Source organism: Melanerpes formicivorus, unplaced genomic scaffold, assembly GCF_026170545.1.
Source record: "Melanerpes formicivorus ecotype bairdi unplaced genomic scaffold, bMelFor1.0.p_v2 SCAF_6, whole genome shotgun sequence".
Classification (NCBI taxonomy): Eukaryota; Metazoa; Chordata; class Aves; order Piciformes; family Picidae; genus Melanerpes; species Melanerpes formicivorus.
The window spans coordinates 31,865,565-31,885,488 of NW_027142358.1; the positions used below are offsets into that span (position 1 = coordinate 31,865,565).

The window sequence follows — 19,924 nt, forward strand, 5'->3', positions numbered from 1 at the left end:
AGAAAAAGTAATACTCTGTCTTATGGAGAAAGCACTAAAATGCAGCTAAACAATAAAAAACACCTCAGGAGGGAATACTTCCAATGGTTCCTTCAACTAAACACCCAGGTTTAAGAAAGCAATTGAATAACAGAGCCTGAAGAGCCGAACGTGCTCACCTTCCCATCGTAGCGCTTCACGATGAACTGATCCAGGCCCAGGTCTGAAAGAGAAAGAAGGAGGAGAAAAAAAACCTCACAATCAAATAAAGATACTTCCAAAAACGTAAAATAAAACAAAATACTGTTCTTAGAGGGTGAAAACAAGCATTTCCTGGGTTTTCTGTTTGAGTACAGATGATAGTATCAGTCAGGGTTGGAAGGGACCACAAGGATCAGCTAGTTCCAACCCCCCTGCCATGGGCAGGGACACCCCACACTAGATCAGCCTGGCCAGAGCCTCACCCAGCCTGGCCTTAAACACCTCCAGGGACAGGGCCCCAACCACCTCCCTGGACAACCCATTCCAGGGCTTCACCACTCTCATGGGGAAGAACCTCCTCCTCACATCTAGCCTGAATCTCCCCACCTCCAGCTTCATTCCATTCCCCCTAGTCCTATCACTACCTGAGATCCTGAGCAGTCCTTCCCCAGCCTTCCTGTAGCCCCCTTCAGATACTGGCAGGCCACAATGAGGTCACCTCAGAGCCTTCCCTTCTCCAGACTGAACAGCCCCAACTCCTTCAGTCTGTCTGTCCTTCAGTCTGATGAAAACACATTGTCTGAATAACCTCAGTGCTACACATCAGGAACATTAGCCCCTGTACACTGCACTGGTTAGGCCGCACCTTGAGTCCTGTGTCCAGTTCTGGGCCCCTCAGTTTAGGAAGGAGGTTGACTTGCTGGAACGAGTCCAGAGAAGGGCAATGAAGTTGGTGAGGGGTTTGGAACACAGCCCTGTGAGGAGAGGCTGAGGGAGCTGGGGCTGCTTAGCCTGGAGAGGAGGAGACTCAGGGGAGACCTTACTGCTCTCTACAACTACCTTAAAGGGGGCTGTAGACAGGCAGAGGTTGGTCTCTTCTCCCAGGCAGAGGGAATTCTTTTCTTTTACTCTTTTTGCACTGAGCATTTGTAACTTGGCATTTTGATCAGGACATACAATGAGCTCATGGCAGCAGAAGAGAAAACCCCTTTCTAGCAGGGCCAAGAGGAGCACATAGGCTTGTCAGGGTTAGAAGGGACCTCAAGGATCATCTAGTTCCAACCTCCTTGACATGCACAGGGACACCTCACACTAGGATCATGCTGCTCAGAGCCACATCCAGCCTGGCCTTAAAACATGCAGGGATGGAGCCTCTGCCACCTCCCTGGGAAACCTGTTCCAGTGTCTCACCACCCTCATGGGGAAAAATCTCTTCCTAAACATCCAATCTGACTCTACCCATTTCTAGTTTTGCTCCATCTCCCAGCACCTCTCAAAAGTATTAAATACCCACCCCAAAGTGGAAGATTTCCTCACCATTACAGGGCAAATATTTCAGCCATGACCTGGACAGGCTAGAGAGTTGGGCAGAGGGGAACCTTATGAAGTTCAAGAGGCCAAATACAGAGTCCAGCACCTGGGGAGGAATAACCCCCTGCACAAGTACAGGTAAGGAGTGACCTGCTGGAAAGCAGCTCTGCAGAGAAGGATCTGGGAGTGCTGGTGGACAACCATAAGCCAGTAACAAAGCTCTCATGGTCAAGAAGGCAACTGACCTCCTGGGATGCATTCAGCAGGGAGAGTCTGGAAGATTCTCTATTCTGCCCTAGTAAGGCCACATCTGGAGTACAGTGCTCCAGTTCTGAGCTCTCCAGTTCAAGAGAGACAAAGAAGTGCTGGAGAGAGCTCAGAGCAGGCCACAAAGATGCTGAGAGCCCTGGAGCATCTTTGTGAGGGGGAAAGGCTGAGAGCCCTGAGGCTGTTCAGCCTGGAGAAGAGCAGCCTGAGAGGGAATCTGATCAATGATTAGCAAGAGCCAAAGGGTGGGGGGCAAGAGGATGGGGCCAGACTCTTTTCAGTGCTGCCCAGTGACAGGGCAAGGGTCAATGGGCACAAACTGGAATCCAGGAGGTTCCATCTGAACATGAGGAAAAAACAATTTGCTGTGAGGGTGCTGGAGCCTTGGAGCAGGCTGCCCAGAGAGGTTATGGAGTTTCCTTCTCTAGAGAGATTTCCCTCCAGAATCTCTTTGATTTCCCCCTGGACACAATCCTGGGCAACCTACTGTGGGTGACCCTGCTTTAGCAGGAGGGTTGGACTGGATCATCTCTGGAGGGCCCTTCCCAGTCCCTACCATCTGCTGGGATTCTGTGATAAGCATGTTCATAAAACTGACTGGGTTTAAATAACACCTTTTGAGTGGCCTCACAAATGGGAAAACTGCTGATATAATTCACAGAGATATCCCCAAATAAATACAGCACTTGTTCATACTTTAGCATAAAATTGCTCCTGAACCAGATTTCAAAGGCAAAGCTGCAGCTGCATTCATAAGGAGGAAAGCACTTTAGCTGGAAGGGCATTTGGGAGGAAGGCAGGGAGAAGGGTTATTTATACCAGTAAATTCAATCTCTCATACCATCACCAAATAGGTTTTTTTTCCTATCTTGAGGGAAAGGGGGGAGGAAAAAACCCAGCCCAGCATTTGCAGAGTCGAAGCAGAGAGCTCTCAAGCCAGTCTGCAGCGCCCGGCAGGCTGTACACACGCTGCTGAATGCACACATAAGCAAGAGGACAAAAACATTCAGGAAGATTAACTATCTGAGCTTTGCAATCCAAAGTCAGGGAGATGCTCCCTGAGAAGAGATTGAGCAGAACTCAAGCTGAGCACTTCCAGTAACTTGCAGAGCAGATTTTTGGTGCTCTGAAGCATAAATGCCCTCAGCAGAGCTGCAGCACTTCCATTTCCTACCACTCTTTATGGTAATGATCAGATCCTCATTTCAGTTCAAATTAGTAAAAAAGATGGGGGGGGATGTGTGGAAAAACACCAACACAACCAAAAACCATGAATCAAAGCTCTCCCATGGCTGGTGGATCATCTGCTTGTGCAGGGAGTTAATAAAACTCCTCCTGTCCACTGCAAAGGTTCATCTTGGTTATGGTGCAGAGGATGGATTATTAATCACTGCAGGGTGACCTCCTCAACCTTTTGAAACCAAAGCAGCTAAAACTCCTCCCTCACCAATTTCAAAGGTCAAGACAATTGTCAGAGGGCTTTCTGGATGTGTGAATATTCAAGCCAGGAAGCACATCCTCAATGGGGCTTTTGGCAGCTGACAATGGAGTGAAAATTGAATAACCATAGGCATTTTCTACCTTCCATCTTCTGAGGAGGAGTTTTGACCTCAAAGCTGGAGGTATAAAAGCACTACAGTCAAGTGCTGCCACATTGGGAGGCAGGATTCATTTGACAAGTGTGCCTCTTCACCCAGAGACACATTATCAGGCTGGAGCTTGCCCCTGACCGTCCATTTGGCTGCTGACCGCTAAGCTGAGCTTAGCTTGATGTCCATGTGTCACAATAAAGTCATTTCTCAGTCACACCTCCTGTTCCCACGTCAGGAAATAGCACTGCAAGACAGATCCCTGGCAGCCCAGCATCACACACGTGCTCACAGAAAGCTAGTAAAGGACACTGATTAAAAATAGCAAGGGAAAGTATGTCCTAATGGCACACTCCCCCCCACCCCCTCAGCTGGAGAGCAGGATCGGGAAAGCAGACAGGTTTCAAAGGACATCCAAAAGGAGCAGTGAACAAGAAGCTGGACATGAGCCAGCAGTGGGCACTTAAAGCCCAGAAGAGCAATCACATCCTGGGCTGCATCAAAAGCAGCATGGCCAGCAGGTCAAGAGAGGTGATGCTGCCACAGTATCACAGTGTAACTAAGGGTGGAAGAGACCTCGAGGATCATCGAGTCCAACCTGTCACCACAGACCTCATGACTAGACCATGGCACCAAGTGCCACATCCAATCTCCTCTTGAACACCTCCAGGGATGGGGACTCCACCACCTCCCTGGGCAGCACATTCCAATGGCTAACAACTCACTCGGTGAAGAACTTTCTCCTCACCTCGAGTCTAAACCTCCCCTGGCACAGCTTGAGACTGTGTCCCCTTGTTCTGGTGCTGGTTGCCTGGGAGAAGAGACCAATCCCTTCCTGGCTACAAGCACCTTTCAGGTAGTTGTAGAGGGCAATGAGGTCTCCCCTGAGCCTCCTCTTCTCCAGGCTAAACAATCCCAGCTCCCTCAGCCTCTCCTCATAGGGCTGTGCTCAAGGCCTAAACTCCACTCTGCTCATGGACTCCAGCTCTGGGGACTCCAAAACAAGAGACATGGAGCTGCTGGAGTGGGTCCAGAGAAGGGCCACAAAGGTGATCAGAGAAGAAGAGGTTGAAAGATTTGGGCTTGTTCAGTGTGGAGAAGAGAAGGCTTCAGGGAGACCTTAGAGCTACATTTCAGTATTTGCAGGGGACCTAGAGGAAGGCTGAGGAGGGACTGTTTAGAAAGTCCTGTGGTTTGAGGATGTGATTTGAAGCTAGAGTAGGGTAGATTTGGGTTGGACATCAGGAGGAACTTCTTCACAATGAGGAAGGTGAAATCCCAGAACAGGTTGCCCAGGGATGTGGTTCAGGTTCCATCCCTGGAGACATTCAAGATCAGACTCCATGTGGCCCTGGGCAGCCTGATCTAGTTGGAGGTGTCCCTGCTGACTGCATGGGCATTGGACAAGAGGACCTTTGAAAGTCCCTTTCCAACCCAATGCGATCTGTGAAAGGAGAGGAGCAGCAAGAAAAGGAGAACAAACAATTCTTTTCTTTCATATACATATATTATATGCACATACATATGGAAAAAAAACCTAAGCACTCTTAAACATAGACTGGTAGAGGCCACAGCTTGAGTTCTGTGCTCAGTTTTGGGCTCCTCACTCCAAGAATAGAATAGAATAAAGCAGGTTGGAAGAGACCCTCAAGAACATTGTGTCCAACCTATCATCCAGCACCACCTAATCAACTAACCCATGGCACCAAGCACCCTATCAAGTCTCCTCCTGAACACCTCCAGTGATGGTGACTCCACCACCTCCCTGGGCAGCCCATTCCAATGGGCAATCACTCTCTCTGGGTAGAACTTCTTCCTAACCTCCAGCCTAAACCTCCCCTGCCGCAGCCTGAGACTGTGTCCTCTTGTTCTGGTGCTGGCTGCCTGGGATAAGAGACCAACCTCTGCCTGTCTACAACCTCCTCTAAGGTAGTTGTAGAGAGCAATAAGGACACCCCTCAGCCTCCTCTTCTCCAGGCTAAGCAACCCCAGCTCCCTCAGTCTCTCCTCACAGGGCTGTGCTCCAGACCCCTCACCAACTTTGTTGCCCTTCTCTGGACACCTTTAAGCATCTCAACCTCCTTCCTAAACTGAGAGGCCCAGAACTGGACACAGGACTCAAGGTGTGGCCTAACCAGTGCAGTGTACAGGGGCAGAATGCCCTCCCTGCTCCTGCTGGCCACACTGTTCCTGATGCAGGCCAGAATGCCCTGTGGATGTTAGGAACAAATTCTTCACCATGAGGCTGGGGGAACCCTGGAACAGATTGCCCAGGGATGTAGTTGAGGCCTCATCCCTGGAGCTATCCAAGGGGAGGCTTTACAAAGCTGTGAGCAACCTGATCTAGTGGAGGATGTCCCTGCTGGCTGCAGGGGGATTGGACTAGATGACCTTCAGAGGTCCCTTCCAAGCCAAACCATTCTGTGATTCTATTCAACAGGAGAACCATATTCTCTGTGTTTCTTACTTTCTTTTGGGGCTGGGGAGGATGAATTAATGGGGAAGGAATTGTGCATGGAAAGGCAGAACCACAGAATAACCTGCTGCTCCTCTTCTTCAGCCCTAATCCAATCTAAAGGCCAATCCTTGTTCTGTTTCCATTGATCAACAAAAGCATACATTCCCCAGATTCACCAACCAATTACCACACTTCATAAATACCTAAACAATTACTAAGCTATTTGTGTCATCCTGTGCAGCAAGGCAGCCACAGGCAGCAGATTATAGACTGCAGTTTGAAAACATATCTCAGAGAGGAGCTTTCAGAAGAGTGATGATATTCTGCCCAGAACACTGTTGAGATCAATTGAGAAACCACCCTGATTACCTCTGGGGTGCCAGCAGCTTTCCACTGACAGAAACAAAAACCTTCTCAGCTCCTTCCAATGTTTAGATCTTTGTGAGGTTTTCCACATTGTTTGGGTGCCATTTACTCATCATCTGCTTTTCCCTTCCTGGCACTTGATATAAAACATGGATTCTTTCTCTTGCAAGAGGTTCCTGGGTTGCATCAAGAGAAGTGTGGCCAGCAGGTCAAAGGAGGTGATCCTCCCCCTCTGCTCTGGTGAGACCCCACCTGGAGTGCTGTGTCCAGTTCTGGAGCCTCTATTACAGGAAGGATCTGGAGGTGCTGAAACATCTCCAGAGAAGGGCCACGAGGATGAGCAGAGGGCTGGAGCTCCTCTGCTATGGAGACAGACTGAGAGACTTGGGGTTGTTCAGTGTGGAGAAGAGAAGGCTCCCAGGAGACCTACTTGTGGCCTTCCAGTATCTGAAGGGAGCGACAAGAAAGCTGGGGATGCACTTTTGAGGGTGTCAGGGAGTGATAGGACTGGGGGGATGAATCCAAGATAGAGGAGGGGAGATTTAAATCAGATGTTAGGAAGTTCTTCACCTTGCCTTCATAAAGGCAATGGAGATAAAGTACAGCACAGGAGGTTCCACCTCAACATGAGGAAGAACTTCACTGTAAGTGTCACAGGGCACTAGAACAGGCTGCCCAGAGAGGTGTTGGAGCCTCCTTCTCTGGAGACTTGCAAGCCCCATCTGGCTGCATTCCTGTGCAACCTGTGCTAGACTCTCTGCTCCTGCTCTGGCAGGGGGTTGTACTCAATCTCCAGAGGTCCTTTCCAGCCCCTAACATTCTGTGAGCCTGTGGTGAGACACTGGCACAGGTTGCCCAGGGAGGTGGTGGAAGCCTCATCCCTGGAAGTTTTTAAGGCCAGTCTGGATGTGGGTCTGGGCAGCCTGACCTAGTGGAAGGTGTCTGTGTCCTGTAACTAGATAATCCTTGAGGTCCCTTCCAACCCTGACAACTCTGATGATGAGCAAAAGAGTTAATTCCCAAGCCTGAGGAAATGCCTGCTCACCATGATGCAACATGTGTTGCAGGAGGAAAAAAAATAGAGTAGAGTAAAGCATGTTGGAAAAGACCTTTGAGATCATCAAGTCCAACCCATCACCCAACACCATCTAACCAACTAAGCCATGGCACCAAGCACCCCATCCAGGCTCTTCCTAAACACCTCCAGGGATGGTGACTCCACCTCCTCCCTGGGCAGCACATCCCAATGGCCAATCTCTCTTTCTATGAAGAATTTCTTCCTAACCTCCAGCCTAAACCTCCCCTGGCACAGCTTGAGACTGTGTCCTCTTGTTCTGCTGCTGGTTTCCTGGGAGAAGAGACCAGCCCCCACCTGGCTACGACCTCCTTTCAGGTAGCTGTAGACAGCAAAATGGTCTCCTCTGAGCCTCCTCTTCTCCAGGCTAAGCCACCCCAGCTGTGCCAAGTATTCCCCTCCAGAGCTGCAACCCAGCTCCTGCTTTTTGCATTTCCCCTGCATTTCCAATGCAATCTGCAAGCAAACAATGAGCTGCCTGAGAATTCTCAGGGGAGCATTGCTCTCAGGTTTGTGTTCAAACCCAGAACTGTTTTGTTCAAAGAACTGCTTTGCTCTCTTCTATCTTCTCCACCCCCACCAGGCAAGTCAGCCTCTCCAGGAGATGTGCCTTCATAACACAATTGATCTGCCACACCAACTCATCACCTCCAATGGAAGCCCTCACTATTTGTTTCCTCTGCCAATTATCACATCAGCTTGCATGTAAATGCTCCTCTCACTTGCTCCTTGGGTCTCACATCAGGCATTCCCTGCTCCAAAGATGATTCTTGCCCAGTAATGATCTGTTTCCACACACAAACCCCAACGTTTACTCAGCCTCCTGGTTCAGGAGATAACCACAGCGTTACCTCTCCCTCTCCCTCACATCCCTTCCCTGAAGGCCTCTCCCACAGATGTGTTTGGTGGATAACACAGAACTGAAGTCTCCATCAGCAAACCAGAAGGCAAGTTCAGCTTCTCTACTTTCCTTCTGGGTCTTAAATATGCCTGTTGAAAGCTCCAGGAGATCTGTCCATGCCTAGGCAGGACTGCCCCTCCCCACCAGACCAGCTGAGCACTGACCACAGCTGCTGGCTCCTGTTTCTGCAAGAGAGCACATTCACAATTTACAAGCTTAACTCAGAAAAGCCAATGATCACCAGAGTCTTGCAACAACCCAGAAGCCATCTTTGAGCTCAGCTGCTCATGAAGCCCAGACACAAAATCCAAACCATTTAAAAACCAAGAACTGAGCCACACGGTCTAATCAGGTCACCAGGAATCAGCTCTGTCCTCTGTAGCTCCTCTCCTCCAACACCAACCTGCACAGAGGCTGCAGAGGCACAGCTGCTGCTTCTGGCTGAGCTTCAGCAGCAGTACCTTTAGGGCTTCTTGCAGACAACAGAAGAACTGAAAGGAAAAACCTTTTGTGGCATTTCCAAGACATTTGAGCTGCTGCACAGTGTGGTGGATGTAGAAAGGCTTCTTTCAGGTGGCAGGAGTCAGGGTTAACCAGGGAGGTTAACACTGGGATGGAAGAGGAAGACTGGTTTGGGCCAAAGTTGTCTTCACTACAGACTGCTGTGATGAGCTATGAAGCCTTTTTACTTCTTTTAATCCTTGTTGCAAAGGCAACAATATCCTCAGACTAGCTGAGAAGCAGCTCCTTGTCAGTCCAGGATGCCCTGAAATACTCACTTTGCTCAGGAAAACAATCCATGCAGGATGGAAACAGAGACAGCTGGGGGAACTGAAGAAAGAGGAGAGGACTGGGTAGGCCACCAGCAAGCAGGTCCAGGCACATGGAAATATTCATTCAGGCCATCAGCTAGGTAGGACCACAGAGCAATGTGTCACCTATGACCTGTGAGTATCAGGCAGCTCCAGCTCCTGTTGGGTGTGATGGCTTCATGAGCCTTTTTCAGGGAAAGCCCACCTGAGTTGCAACATCTAAGAGAGGGATTCTGCAAACCCTTCCCACCAGAGATGTAGTATTTTCAGCTGGTTTTGAGCTAGAGTGCCAGGTACAAAGCAACCATCTCTGTTCATCCAGCCTTGGAGCAGACCAACCTCTCAGCTACCAGAGGAAGCAGGAGGAGAAACACAGCAGAGGAGTGCAGGGAGCAGATATCACTTGCCCATGCTTCAGTTGGGGCTTGGACTTTCCAGATAGCACCTACAGAAATGGTTCTGTTGTTATTTTGAAGGAGCTTCCAAGCTGAGTGCCATTCTTCAGCTTATACTGCCAGACACCTCCAAGCTCAGCACCAATGTGTTGCACCTTAAGTACCTCTTGTCTCCTGGAGAAAGCAACAGCAGAAAGGTTTTCCTGATCTACTCAGAAAAAGCAGTCCAGAGGAGCTCATGAATTGGCATTAATTTTGCCCAAGCTAGCAAAATGCAGCCTAGAATTCAATTGACACTTTATGGGCAATAAATCAAACCTTCCCCTGCATAATCCATAAAAATGAAGCAGGCAGAAGGTACCTCAGCAGCAGATTAGCACTCAGATATCTCATTATTCCACATCACTTCCACTCTGCAGCATCTTCCCTCCCAGTAAAATGGCAGGCACATTAACAAGGAGTTATTCACCAAACCAATGGCCAGCAGTTTGAGCACACAGAGCCTCCCCTGTCCTCCTCCTCTCTCAGACTGCTTCTGCAGGACTGCATTAATTCACTGGAAAGCTCCTGCTGTGCAGCACAAATCTCTCAAACACACCTCATGGAAAACCTTGGTGTTAGTGTGGCTGTGCAAAGTAATCCCCAGTTCAGTTCAAGCATTCCCTCACTTCAAGGGGGGCATTGAGATGCTGGAGCCTGTCCAAAGATGAGCAGCACACTGCTAAAGGCCTTGAACACAAGTCCTGTGAGGAGCAGCTGTGGGATCTGGGGTTGTTTAGCCTGGATAAAAGGAGGCTGAGGAGAGATCTTTTTTTGTTCTCTACAACTCCCTGCAAGGAGGTTGGAGTGAGGTAGGGTTGGTCTCTTGTCCCAAGTAACAAGCAATAAGACAAGAGGAAACAGCCTCAGGTTGCACCAGGGGGAGATTTAGGTTGGACACCAGGAAAAATGTCTTCCCTGGAAGGGTTGTCAAACCCTGGGTTGGGCTGCCCAGGGCAGTGGTGGAGTCCCCATCCCTGGAGAGATTTGAAAGCTGTACAGATGGGCTGCTGAGGGAGATGGTCCAGTGGTGAACTTGGCAGTGCTGGTTTGGACTTCATCTTAAAAGGCCTCTTCCTACCAAAACAATTCTATGATTAACCAGCAGAGCTAGTACAATCACAGCAAGCTATGTCACTACCTTAATGGGACCTCCAGAGAGCTCTCCAGGATACACCACTACCCAAAAGAACACCCTGGGATGAAGGCAGGATGCTCCAGCCCTGGCAGAAGGTACACCCAAGTCATGACAAAAAGAGAAAGCAGCCCCAGTATTTCCCTACTAATCTATGGCTGAGATTATCCTATGAGTCAAAAGCACCAAACAGATATGAAGTAAGGCTGGACTCAGGACTGCTCAGGCCACACCTGGAGTCCTGTGTCCAGCTCTGGGCTCCTCAGTTTAGGAAAGATGTTGAGATGCTGGAAGGTGTCCAGAGAAGGGCAAGAAAGCTGGGGAGGGGTCTGGAGCACAGCCCTGTGAGGAGAGGCTGAGGGAGCTGGGGTTGCTTAGCCTGGAGAAGAGGAGGCTCAGGGGAGACCTTCTTGCTGTCTGCAACTCCCTGAAGGGAGGTTGTAGCCAGGTGGGGATTGGTCTCTTCTCCCAGGCAAGCAGCACCAGAACAAGAGGACACAGTCTCAAGCTGTGCCAGGAGAAGTTTAGGCTGGGGGTGAGGAGAAAGTTCTTCCCACAGAGAGTTGTTAGCCATTGGAATGTGCTGCCCAGGGAGGTGGTGGCGTCCCCATCCCTGGAGATGTTCAGGAGGAGACTTGACAGGGTGCTTGGTTGCATGGTTTAGTTGGTTGGGTGGTGTTGGATGATAGGTTGGACACAATGATTTTGAAGGTCTTTTCCAACCTGGTCTGGTCTATTCTATCCTATTCCATTCCACCACCTTCATGCTGAAGAAGTTGTTCCTAAAACCCAATCTACATCTGCTCTCCTAATTTCAAACCACTGCCCCTCACCCTATTACCCCAGGCCTTTGTAAACAGTCCCCCTGCAGCCTTCTTGGAGGCCCCCTTCAGGTCCTGAAGGAATGAACACTACCTTCTGGTTACTGCTCAAACTACTTCTTCACTGCAAATGGAACCGTGTCATGCATACAAGAATTACAGCCATTTGCAGGACCTGATGGAAACCTGATTATTAATGATGTCACCATCCTGCTTTTAATACTAAAGGCAGGCTTATTTTTTCTCTCCCCTCCTGCACAGACTCCACACTGCTGTTCTGTAAGCACAAGTAAGTGTCCGTGGTGTTTATTTAGCAGCTGTCACCCAAGACATCCAAACAGTTTCACAGTTTGTACACAAACCCCACTGGCAAAAAGTTAACATCTGGGGGCTGAGATCCTTCCTGAGTGCCTGCAGAGAGGACTTTCAGTTTGACAAAAGCCTCTTTTGTTCTTTGAGATGCACTGTGGGAGACCAAGGAACCTGACCTTCCACTTCTCACCCAAGCCATGAATGCTCACCCAAACCAGGAGACAGGCAAAACCCTCCTGCCTTCCCTCAAAACCCAAGCTCTGACTAAATGCTCAAGACATTGCTTTCCAGATCAGCAACAAACCACATCTCTCCTCTCTGTTGCCTGTCAAACCTCAGACAGGTACCACAGCTGATGAGTTTCCCTGCAATGCACAGAGAATGTGAAACTGGCAGAGGTGAGTTGCACCCTGAGCAGCAGCATCATAACTCAGCTGGGGACACAGTACTGCCTTCAGCCTTTTATTGCTAAGGTTTTTCTTGCCAAAGCAACCTCCTTATGAGCAGCTCTTAAAAATGTTTGAGTTGAAGGCAATCCTTCAGTCTCTTTTGTGGATGAAAAGCTGAAGATGAGCCAGCACTGTGCGCTCACAACCCTGACCCAGCCACGTCCTGGGCTGATCCCCAGCAGTGTGGGCAGCAGTGGGAGGGAAGGGATTCTGACGAGACCCCACCTGCAGTGCTGGGGCCACCTCTGGAGTCCTCAGCTCAGGAGAGACAAGGAGCTGTTGGAGTGAGGCCAGAGAAAGTCACAACAATGATGGGAAAGCTGGAAGCCCTCTGCTGTGAGGCCAGGCCAAAAGAGTTGGGGTTCTTCAGCTTGGAGAAGAGAAGGCTCTGGGGAGACCTTAACTTTCCATATTTAAAGGAGCTGATCATAAAGTTGGAGGCAATCTTTTCAGCAGGGCCTGTTATGCCAGGACAAGGGGTTATGGACAGAAACTAAAAGAAGGAGATTGAGACTACAGAGAAAGAAGACTTTTGAACACAGACACTGTCTCAGGCTACCCAGAGAGGTGGTGGAAGCCCCATCCCCAGAACCTTCCCCGGTGAGGCTCTTTGGGGCTCTGAGCACCCTGCTCTAGGTGCAGATGTCCTTAATGACTACAAGGGAGGTGGATTTAAAGGTCCCTTCCAACCCAACCCAGTCTACAATTTTCTGGTAAGTTTAAAGATTAGGTGAGCAGAGCCTGAAGGGCTTATCACAGTACCTTAGAGGTTGGAAGGGACCTCAAGAGATCAAGTCCAATCCCCCTGCTAAAGCAGGATCACTTAGTGTAATCCACACAGGAGGGCATCCAGGCGGGTTTGGAAAGTCTCCAGAGAAGAATCCACAACCTCTCTGGGCAGCCTGTTCCAGTGCTCTGTCACCCTCACTGGAAAGAAGTTTCTCCTCATGTTGAAGTGAAACCTTCTGCGTTCAAGCTTGAAACTGTTGTTTCTTATTAGTGCACACCACCCAAAAGAGCTTGGCCCCTTCCACTTGACACCCACCCCTCAGATATATCACAGAATCACCAAGGTTGGAAGAGACCTCAAAGATCATCAAGTCCAACCTGTCACCACAGATACACATTGATGAGATCCCTTTTCAGCCTTCTCTTCTCCAGACTAAACAGCCCCAGGGCTCTCAGTCTCTCTACACAGGGGAGATGCTCAAGTCCTCTAATCACCCTCGTGGCTCTCTGTTTGGATTCTCTGCAGCAGATCCCTGTCTCTTGAACTCGGGAGCCCAAAACTGGACACAGTATTTCAGCTGTGGTCTCACCAGGGCAGAGTACAGGGGCAGAAGAACAGACACCAGTACAGGTTAGGGCTGCCCTGCTGGAAAGCAGCCCCACAGAGAAAGACCTTGGAGTCCTAGTGGACAGCGAGTTCTGCATGGGGCAACAATGTGCTCTGGTGGCCAAGAGAGCCAATGGGATCCTGGGGTGCACTGAGAAAAGGGTGGCCAGCAGGTTTCTTCCCCTTCCCTGTATTAGCTCCTCCCCTCACTGCACAGCCATCACTCACTCTCTGGTTGCTTCTCGTTGGGCGTTATGGAGCGGACGAAGTCCTGCGGTGTCATGAACACCTCCGACTCCCCGTGCTCGTTGATCACCTTCAAAGTGGCAAAGTATCTGAAGATTTTGTCTGGTGTGGAGTAGGCTCTGATCCTGTTCTCATATTCCATCACCTGGAAAGGAAATGAAACCAGCATGAGATGTGCATGGTTCACAGAAACAAGGGGTTTGGAAGGGACCACTGGAGATCGTTCAGTCCAACCCCACTGGCTGGAAAAGGGGAAACATCAACCCACTTTCAAAAAGGGTAAGAAGGAGGAACCAGGGAGCTCCAGGCCAGGCAGTCTCACCTCTGTGACCAGAAAGATCATGGAGCAGATCCTCCTGGAGGCACTACTGGCTCAGAAGAATAGTGAAGAGGTGATTGGGAGCAGTCAGCATGGCTTCACCAAGGGCAAATCCTGCCTGACCAACCTGGTGGCCTTCTATGAGCAGGTGACAACATCAATAGCTGAGGGGAGAGCAACTGATGTTGTTTACCTGGACCTGAGCAAAGCCTTCGACACTGTCCCGCACCACATCCTGGTCTCCATGCTGGTGACACATGGGTGTGATGGGTGACCACTAGATAGATAAGGAACTGGCTTGATGGCTGCACCCAAAGAGTGGCTGTCCATGGCTCCATGTCCCAGTGGAGGCCAGGGACAGGCAGAGACCCTCAGGGATCAGTCCTGGGACCAGGCTTGTTCAACATCCCTGTGGGTGCCAGGGACAGTGGCATTGAGTGCACCCTCAGCAAGTTTGCTGCTGACACCAAGCTGTGTGGTGCAGCAGACAGGCTGGAGGGAAGGGAGGCCATCCAGAGGGACCTGGACAGGCTGGAGAGGTGGGCACAAGCCAACCTCAGCAGGTTCAACAAGACCAAGGGCAGGGTCCTGCAGCTGGGTGGAGGCAATCCCAGGCACAAATCCAGGCTGGGCAGGGACTGGCTGGAAAGCAGCCCTGAGGAGAGACACTTGGGGGTGCTGGGGGAGAAGAAGCTCACCAGGAGCTCTCAGTGTGCACTTGCAGCCCAGAAAGCCAATCAGATCCTGGGCTGCATCAGAAGTGTGGCCAGCAGGGCAAGGGAGGTGATCCTCCCCCTCTGCTCAGCTCTGGGGAGACCCCACCTGGAGTACTGCCTCCAGTTCTGGAGCCCCTATGACAAGAGGGATCTGGAGGTGCTGGAAGGTGTCCAGAGAAGGGCCACGAGGATGATCAGAGGGCTGGAGCACCTCTCCTGTGAGGACAGAGTGAAGGAGTTGGGGCTGTTCAGTCTGGAGAAGAGAAGGCTCCGAGGTGACCTCATTGTGGCCTTCCAGTATCTGCAGGGGGCTACAGGAAGGCTGGGGAGGGACTGCTCAGGATCTCAGGTAGGGATAGGACTAGGGGGAATGGACTGAAGCTGGAGGTGGGGAGATTCAGGCTGGAGGGGAGGAGGAAGTTCTTCCCCATGAGAGTGGTGAAGCCCTGGAATGGGTTGTCCAGGGAGGTGGTCGAGGCCCTGTCCCTGAAGGTGTTTAAGCCCAGGCTGGCTGAGGCTCTGGCCAGGCTGCTCTAGTGTGGGGTGTCCCTGCCCATGGAACTAGATGATCCTTGTGGTCCCTTCCAGCCCTGACTGATACTATGATACTATGAACTTCCTGTGTTCCAGTTTATATCTACTGCCCCTTGTCCTACCAGTGGGCACCAGTGAATGACTGGCCTCATCTTCCTAACACCCACCCTTAAAGTATTTGCAAATACTGACCAGATCCCCTCCCAGGCTGCTCTTCTCCAGGCTAAGCAGCCCCAGGTCTCTCAGCCTTTCCTCATAAGAGAGATCTCCTGTTCCCTTAATCATTCCCATAGCCATCCCTTTGACTCTCTCCAGTATTTCCCTGTCTCTCTTGAACTGGGGAGCCCAGAACCTCACTTCAGGTGAGTACTGACTGGGGCAGAGTAGAGGGGCAAGAGTGTTCCTCCCTCAACACCTACTTTAGCAGCCAGTCTTAGTCCTCTGCAGCAACTTTGCAGCAGCACACCACTTCAAAGAAATAGTGCTACAAGGTTCAAAACCTCTATCCTCAACCTCTGCACTACCAGGAACATTGGAAATACCAGCTCAGGATTAAGAGCAAGCACAAAGGGTCCACTGATCAAAACCACTGACAAGTTTTAACTCTTTAGGATGGAAGAGGACAACCAAATGAACAAAGTGAGCACGCTTTGCATGCAGAGGAACTGGCCAGGCACTTACAAAAGTCAGACTGACAGCATTAATGCTTTGCCAAAGCTGGCAGCTTGTGCAAATTCGAGGGAGATTGTCCTCCTCCTCTACTCTGCCCTGGTGAGACCACACCTGGGATACTGCATCCAGTTCTGGGCTCCCCAGTTCAAGAGGGACAGGGCTCTACTGGAGGGAGTCCAACAGAGGCTACAGGGATGATGAAGGGACAGGAGCACTGCCTGATGAGGAAAGGCTGAGAGCCCTGGGGCTGTTCAATCTGGAGAAGACAGAGAGGAGTTAATCAATGTCTATAAATATCTGAGGGTTGGGGTCAGGAAGGAAGGGACAGGGCAGTCTCTGCTCACTTGTGCCCTGTGACAGGACCAGGGGCAATGGCTGTAAACTACAGCACAGGAGGTTCCACCTCAACATGAGGAAGAACTTCACTGTGAGGGTCACAGAGCCCTGGAACAGGCTCCCCAAAGAGGTTGTGGAGTCTCCTTCTCTGGAGACTTTCCAGCCTGCAATGTTTGGGTGCATTCCTGGGTGACCTGCAGTAGATTCTAGTGCACTAGCCCTGCTCTGGCAGGGGGGCTGGACTTGATGATCTCCAAAGGTCCCTTCCAGCTCCTAACATCCTCTGAAAATCCCTGAAGGTGCCTTTAAACATGAACACAAAAGAAAACTAGCATCACATTTTTGAATCCAAAGCAGCACAACATTTTAAGCACAGTGTTGAAGGCTTTGTGATTAATAAATGAAGGGGAAAAAACAACCAAAAAATCTTGGAGGTCTGGGAGAGACCTCTGCTTCCAAGCTGACTCTTGGAAAAAAAACCACTTGGAGCCACAAGCTGGTAGCTCTGACACCCAACCTCATTTTTTCCCCTCTTTTCCACCACCTTGGCAAAATGCTGCAGTAAGATTCTTTCCCCAGTCCTCCTCTCCCCACCAACCTGCCACTTGCTAACTCTGCCAGTAATGATTATTTTGTACCTAGAACCATTTTCCCCAGGACACAACTGGAATTAATCACAGAGAACAGAAGGCTTTTATAAACAAAAATCACACCATGAGGCCACGAGGGAGGGAAAGGGCACCAAGACCTCCACTTCATAATGTATTAGAGCAGAAAACTTTCCTTCTTAGGCCAGCTTTTTCTTCTGCATGTTTAACAGTCTATAATGTTCTTGAAACCTTCAGTACTTCTGGCCAAGAGCCACAGGAGGGAAACAAAACCAAAACCCAGCAACAACCCAATGATATGCTGGAAGAGAACAGACAAGATCAAGGGTGCTGCCAAGGCAGCTGTAGATCATTTAAGGCTTTGATTGTTTTTCAGCCTTGTCCTTTAACTTGAACAGCTTCTCCACACTGATGTTTATCAGACACCCTCTCTAGCTTTTCATATTTCCAGGATGAAACAAAACAAACCTGTCCCAAGGCAGGCTTTGGTAAAGCAAGCAGGAGAGTGGGTTAGGAACTGGCTGGAGGGCCGAGCCCAGAGTGTGGTGGAGAATGGTGCCACAGCCAGCTGGCAGTCAGGCACCAGTGGCATACCCCAGGGATCAGTGCTGGGCCCTGTGCTCTTTAACATCTTCATTGATGATCTGGAGGAGGGCATTGAGTCAGTCATCAGCAAGTTTGCAGATGACACCAAGTTGGGAGCAGATGTTAGTCAGAGGGTGGAAGGGCTCTGCAGAGGGACCTCGACCGACTGGACAGATGGGCAGAGGCCAACAGGATGGCATTCAACAAGTCCAAGTGCCAGGGGCTGCACTTTGGCCACAGCAACCCCATACAGAGCTACAGGCTGGGGGCAGAGTGGCTGAGAGCTGCCAAACAGGGGGACCTGGGGGTGCTGATTGACAGCTGCCTAAACATGAGCCAGCAGTGTGCCCAGGTGGCCAAGAGGGCCAAAGGCATCCTGGCCTGCATCAGGAACAGTGTGGCCAGCAGGAGCAGGGAGGGCATTGTGCCCCTGGACTCAGCACTGGTTAGGCCACACCTTGAGTCCTGTGTCCAGTTCTGGGCCCCTCAGTTTAGGAATGAGGTTGACTTGCTGGAAGGTGTCCAGAGAAGGGCAAGAAAGCTGGGGAGGGCTCCGGAGCACAGCCCTGTGAGGAGAGGCTGAGGGAGCTGGGGTTGTTTAGCCTGGAGAAGAGGAGGCTCAGGGGAGACCCCATTGCCCTCTACAACTGCCTGAAGGGAGGCTGTAGCCAGGAGGGAGTTGGTCTCTTCTCTCTAGCAACCAGCACCAGAAGAAGAGGACACAGTCTCAAGCTGTGCTAGGGGAAGTTTAGGCTTGAGGTGAGGAGAAAGTTCTTCACCAAGAGAGTCATTCCCTCATGGGGAAGAACTTCTTCCTAACATCCAATCTGAATTTCCCCATTTCTATTTTTTTTCCTGTTCCCCCCGTTCCTATCACTTCCTGACACCCTCAAGAGTCTCTCCCCAGCCTTACATCATTTGTGAGGATATTTTTGCCCACTGCTTCAAAACAATTTGGGAATAAAAATCAATCATCCCAGACAAGTCTTTCCTCCTCTTATGACCTCCTGCACTTGTTCTTGATTAGAGAATCACTTGGGTTGGAAGGGACCTTAAAGGTCATCCAGTTCCAACCCCCCTGCCACTGGCAAGGACACCTCCCACTAGATCAGGTTGCTCAAGGCCTCATCCAACCTGGCCTTGAACACCTCCAGGGAGGGGGAATCCACAGCCCCCCTGGGCAACCTGTTCCAGTGTCTCACCACCCTTACTGTCAAGGATTTCCTCCCAACATCCAGTCTAAATCTCCCTTCTTCCAGCTTAAATCCATTACCCCTTGTCCTACCACTACAAGCCCTTGTAAAAAGCTCACCCCAGCTTTCTTGTAGCCCAAACTCTCCCAGCCTGTCCCCACAGGAGAGGTAATTCCAGTCCTCTGATCATCTTTGTGCCCCTCCTCTGGACCCACTCCAACAGTTTGATGTCCTTGTGTTGGGGACACCAGAACTTGAGGCAGTGGAGAACTGCCAAAAGCTTTCAGCCTGCCCCCAGAACCACAGCCTCATCTCAGCAGGGGCCTCCAGAAAGATTCTGTGACCAAAAGGGAAAAAGTCCCTTTTTGGCCTTTATTAAGAGTATACCTACTCCAGGTGAAAGATAAGCAAGCAATCCCTACTGCTCTACAGGAGCAAAGCTGCTGCCCAGACAGCCAATGGTTATGCTAAGCCTCTGGTTAAAAGGGGAAAACCAAATTAAGCCCTGTGTAGAGATGAAAACAAAGCTCCAAATTAACATCTCAATTCACTTCCAGGGCATCACCAGAGCCTCCCTGAGCGTGTGGCAGAAGGGAATCTCTGCCAGCCCAGCTCCACCATGCACATTTTAGCTGGGTAAATTAATTAGGGTTCAGGTTCTTAGGGCTTCCTCCTGGCCTGCATCCCAAAACAAAGAGTCAGCAGGACTAGGACTCCCCAGGCAGCATACCTGCAGGACCCAGCAAACACTGCAAGTCTAGCTTGATAAAGCAGTCCTAACACTGCATGCAGACTCTTGGAGCAAACTAATTAACATCTCAGCCCACTCACATCATCTATTGCTACTCATTAGCTTTCAAACTACAAACAGCCTCTCACAACCACCTTTCCCTTTCACAGTACCACCGTATAACTTAGGTTGGAAAGGACCTCGAGGATCATCAAGTCCAACCTATCAACACAGACCTCATGACTAGACCCTGGCACCAAGTGCCACATCCAATCCCCTCTTGAACACCTCCAGGGACAGGGACTCCACCACCTCCCTGGGCAGCACATCCCAATGACGAACGACTCGCTTGGTGAAGAACTTTCTTCTCACCTCCAGCCTAAACTTCCCCTGGTGCAGCTTGAGACTGTGTCCTCTTGTTCTGGTGCTGCTTGCCTGGGAGAAGAGACCAACCCCCACCTGGCTGCAACCTCCCTTCAGGTAGTTGTAGAGGGCAATGAGGTCATCCCTGAGCCTCCTCTTCTCCAGGCTAAACAACC

The 19,924-nt window shown here is 50.5% G+C and overlaps 1 protein-coding gene across 2 annotated transcripts in view; it reads right to left on the reverse strand.

The window, feature by feature from the left end:
- MICU1 (mitochondrial calcium uptake 1) overlaps positions 1-19,924 on the reverse strand; it is a 144,349-nt gene that overhangs the window by 80,888 nt on the left and 43,537 nt on the right. For both annotated transcript variants that reach the window (XM_068140357.1, XM_068140356.1), the window contains exons 5-6: positions 13,675-13,837; positions 159-202 (exon numbers count right to left, since the gene is read on the reverse strand). In XM_068140357.1, coding sequence (XP_067996458.1) covers positions 159-202; positions 13,675-13,837 — 207 coding nt within the window. The remainder of the gene's footprint in view (positions 1-158; positions 203-13,674; positions 13,838-19,924) is intronic.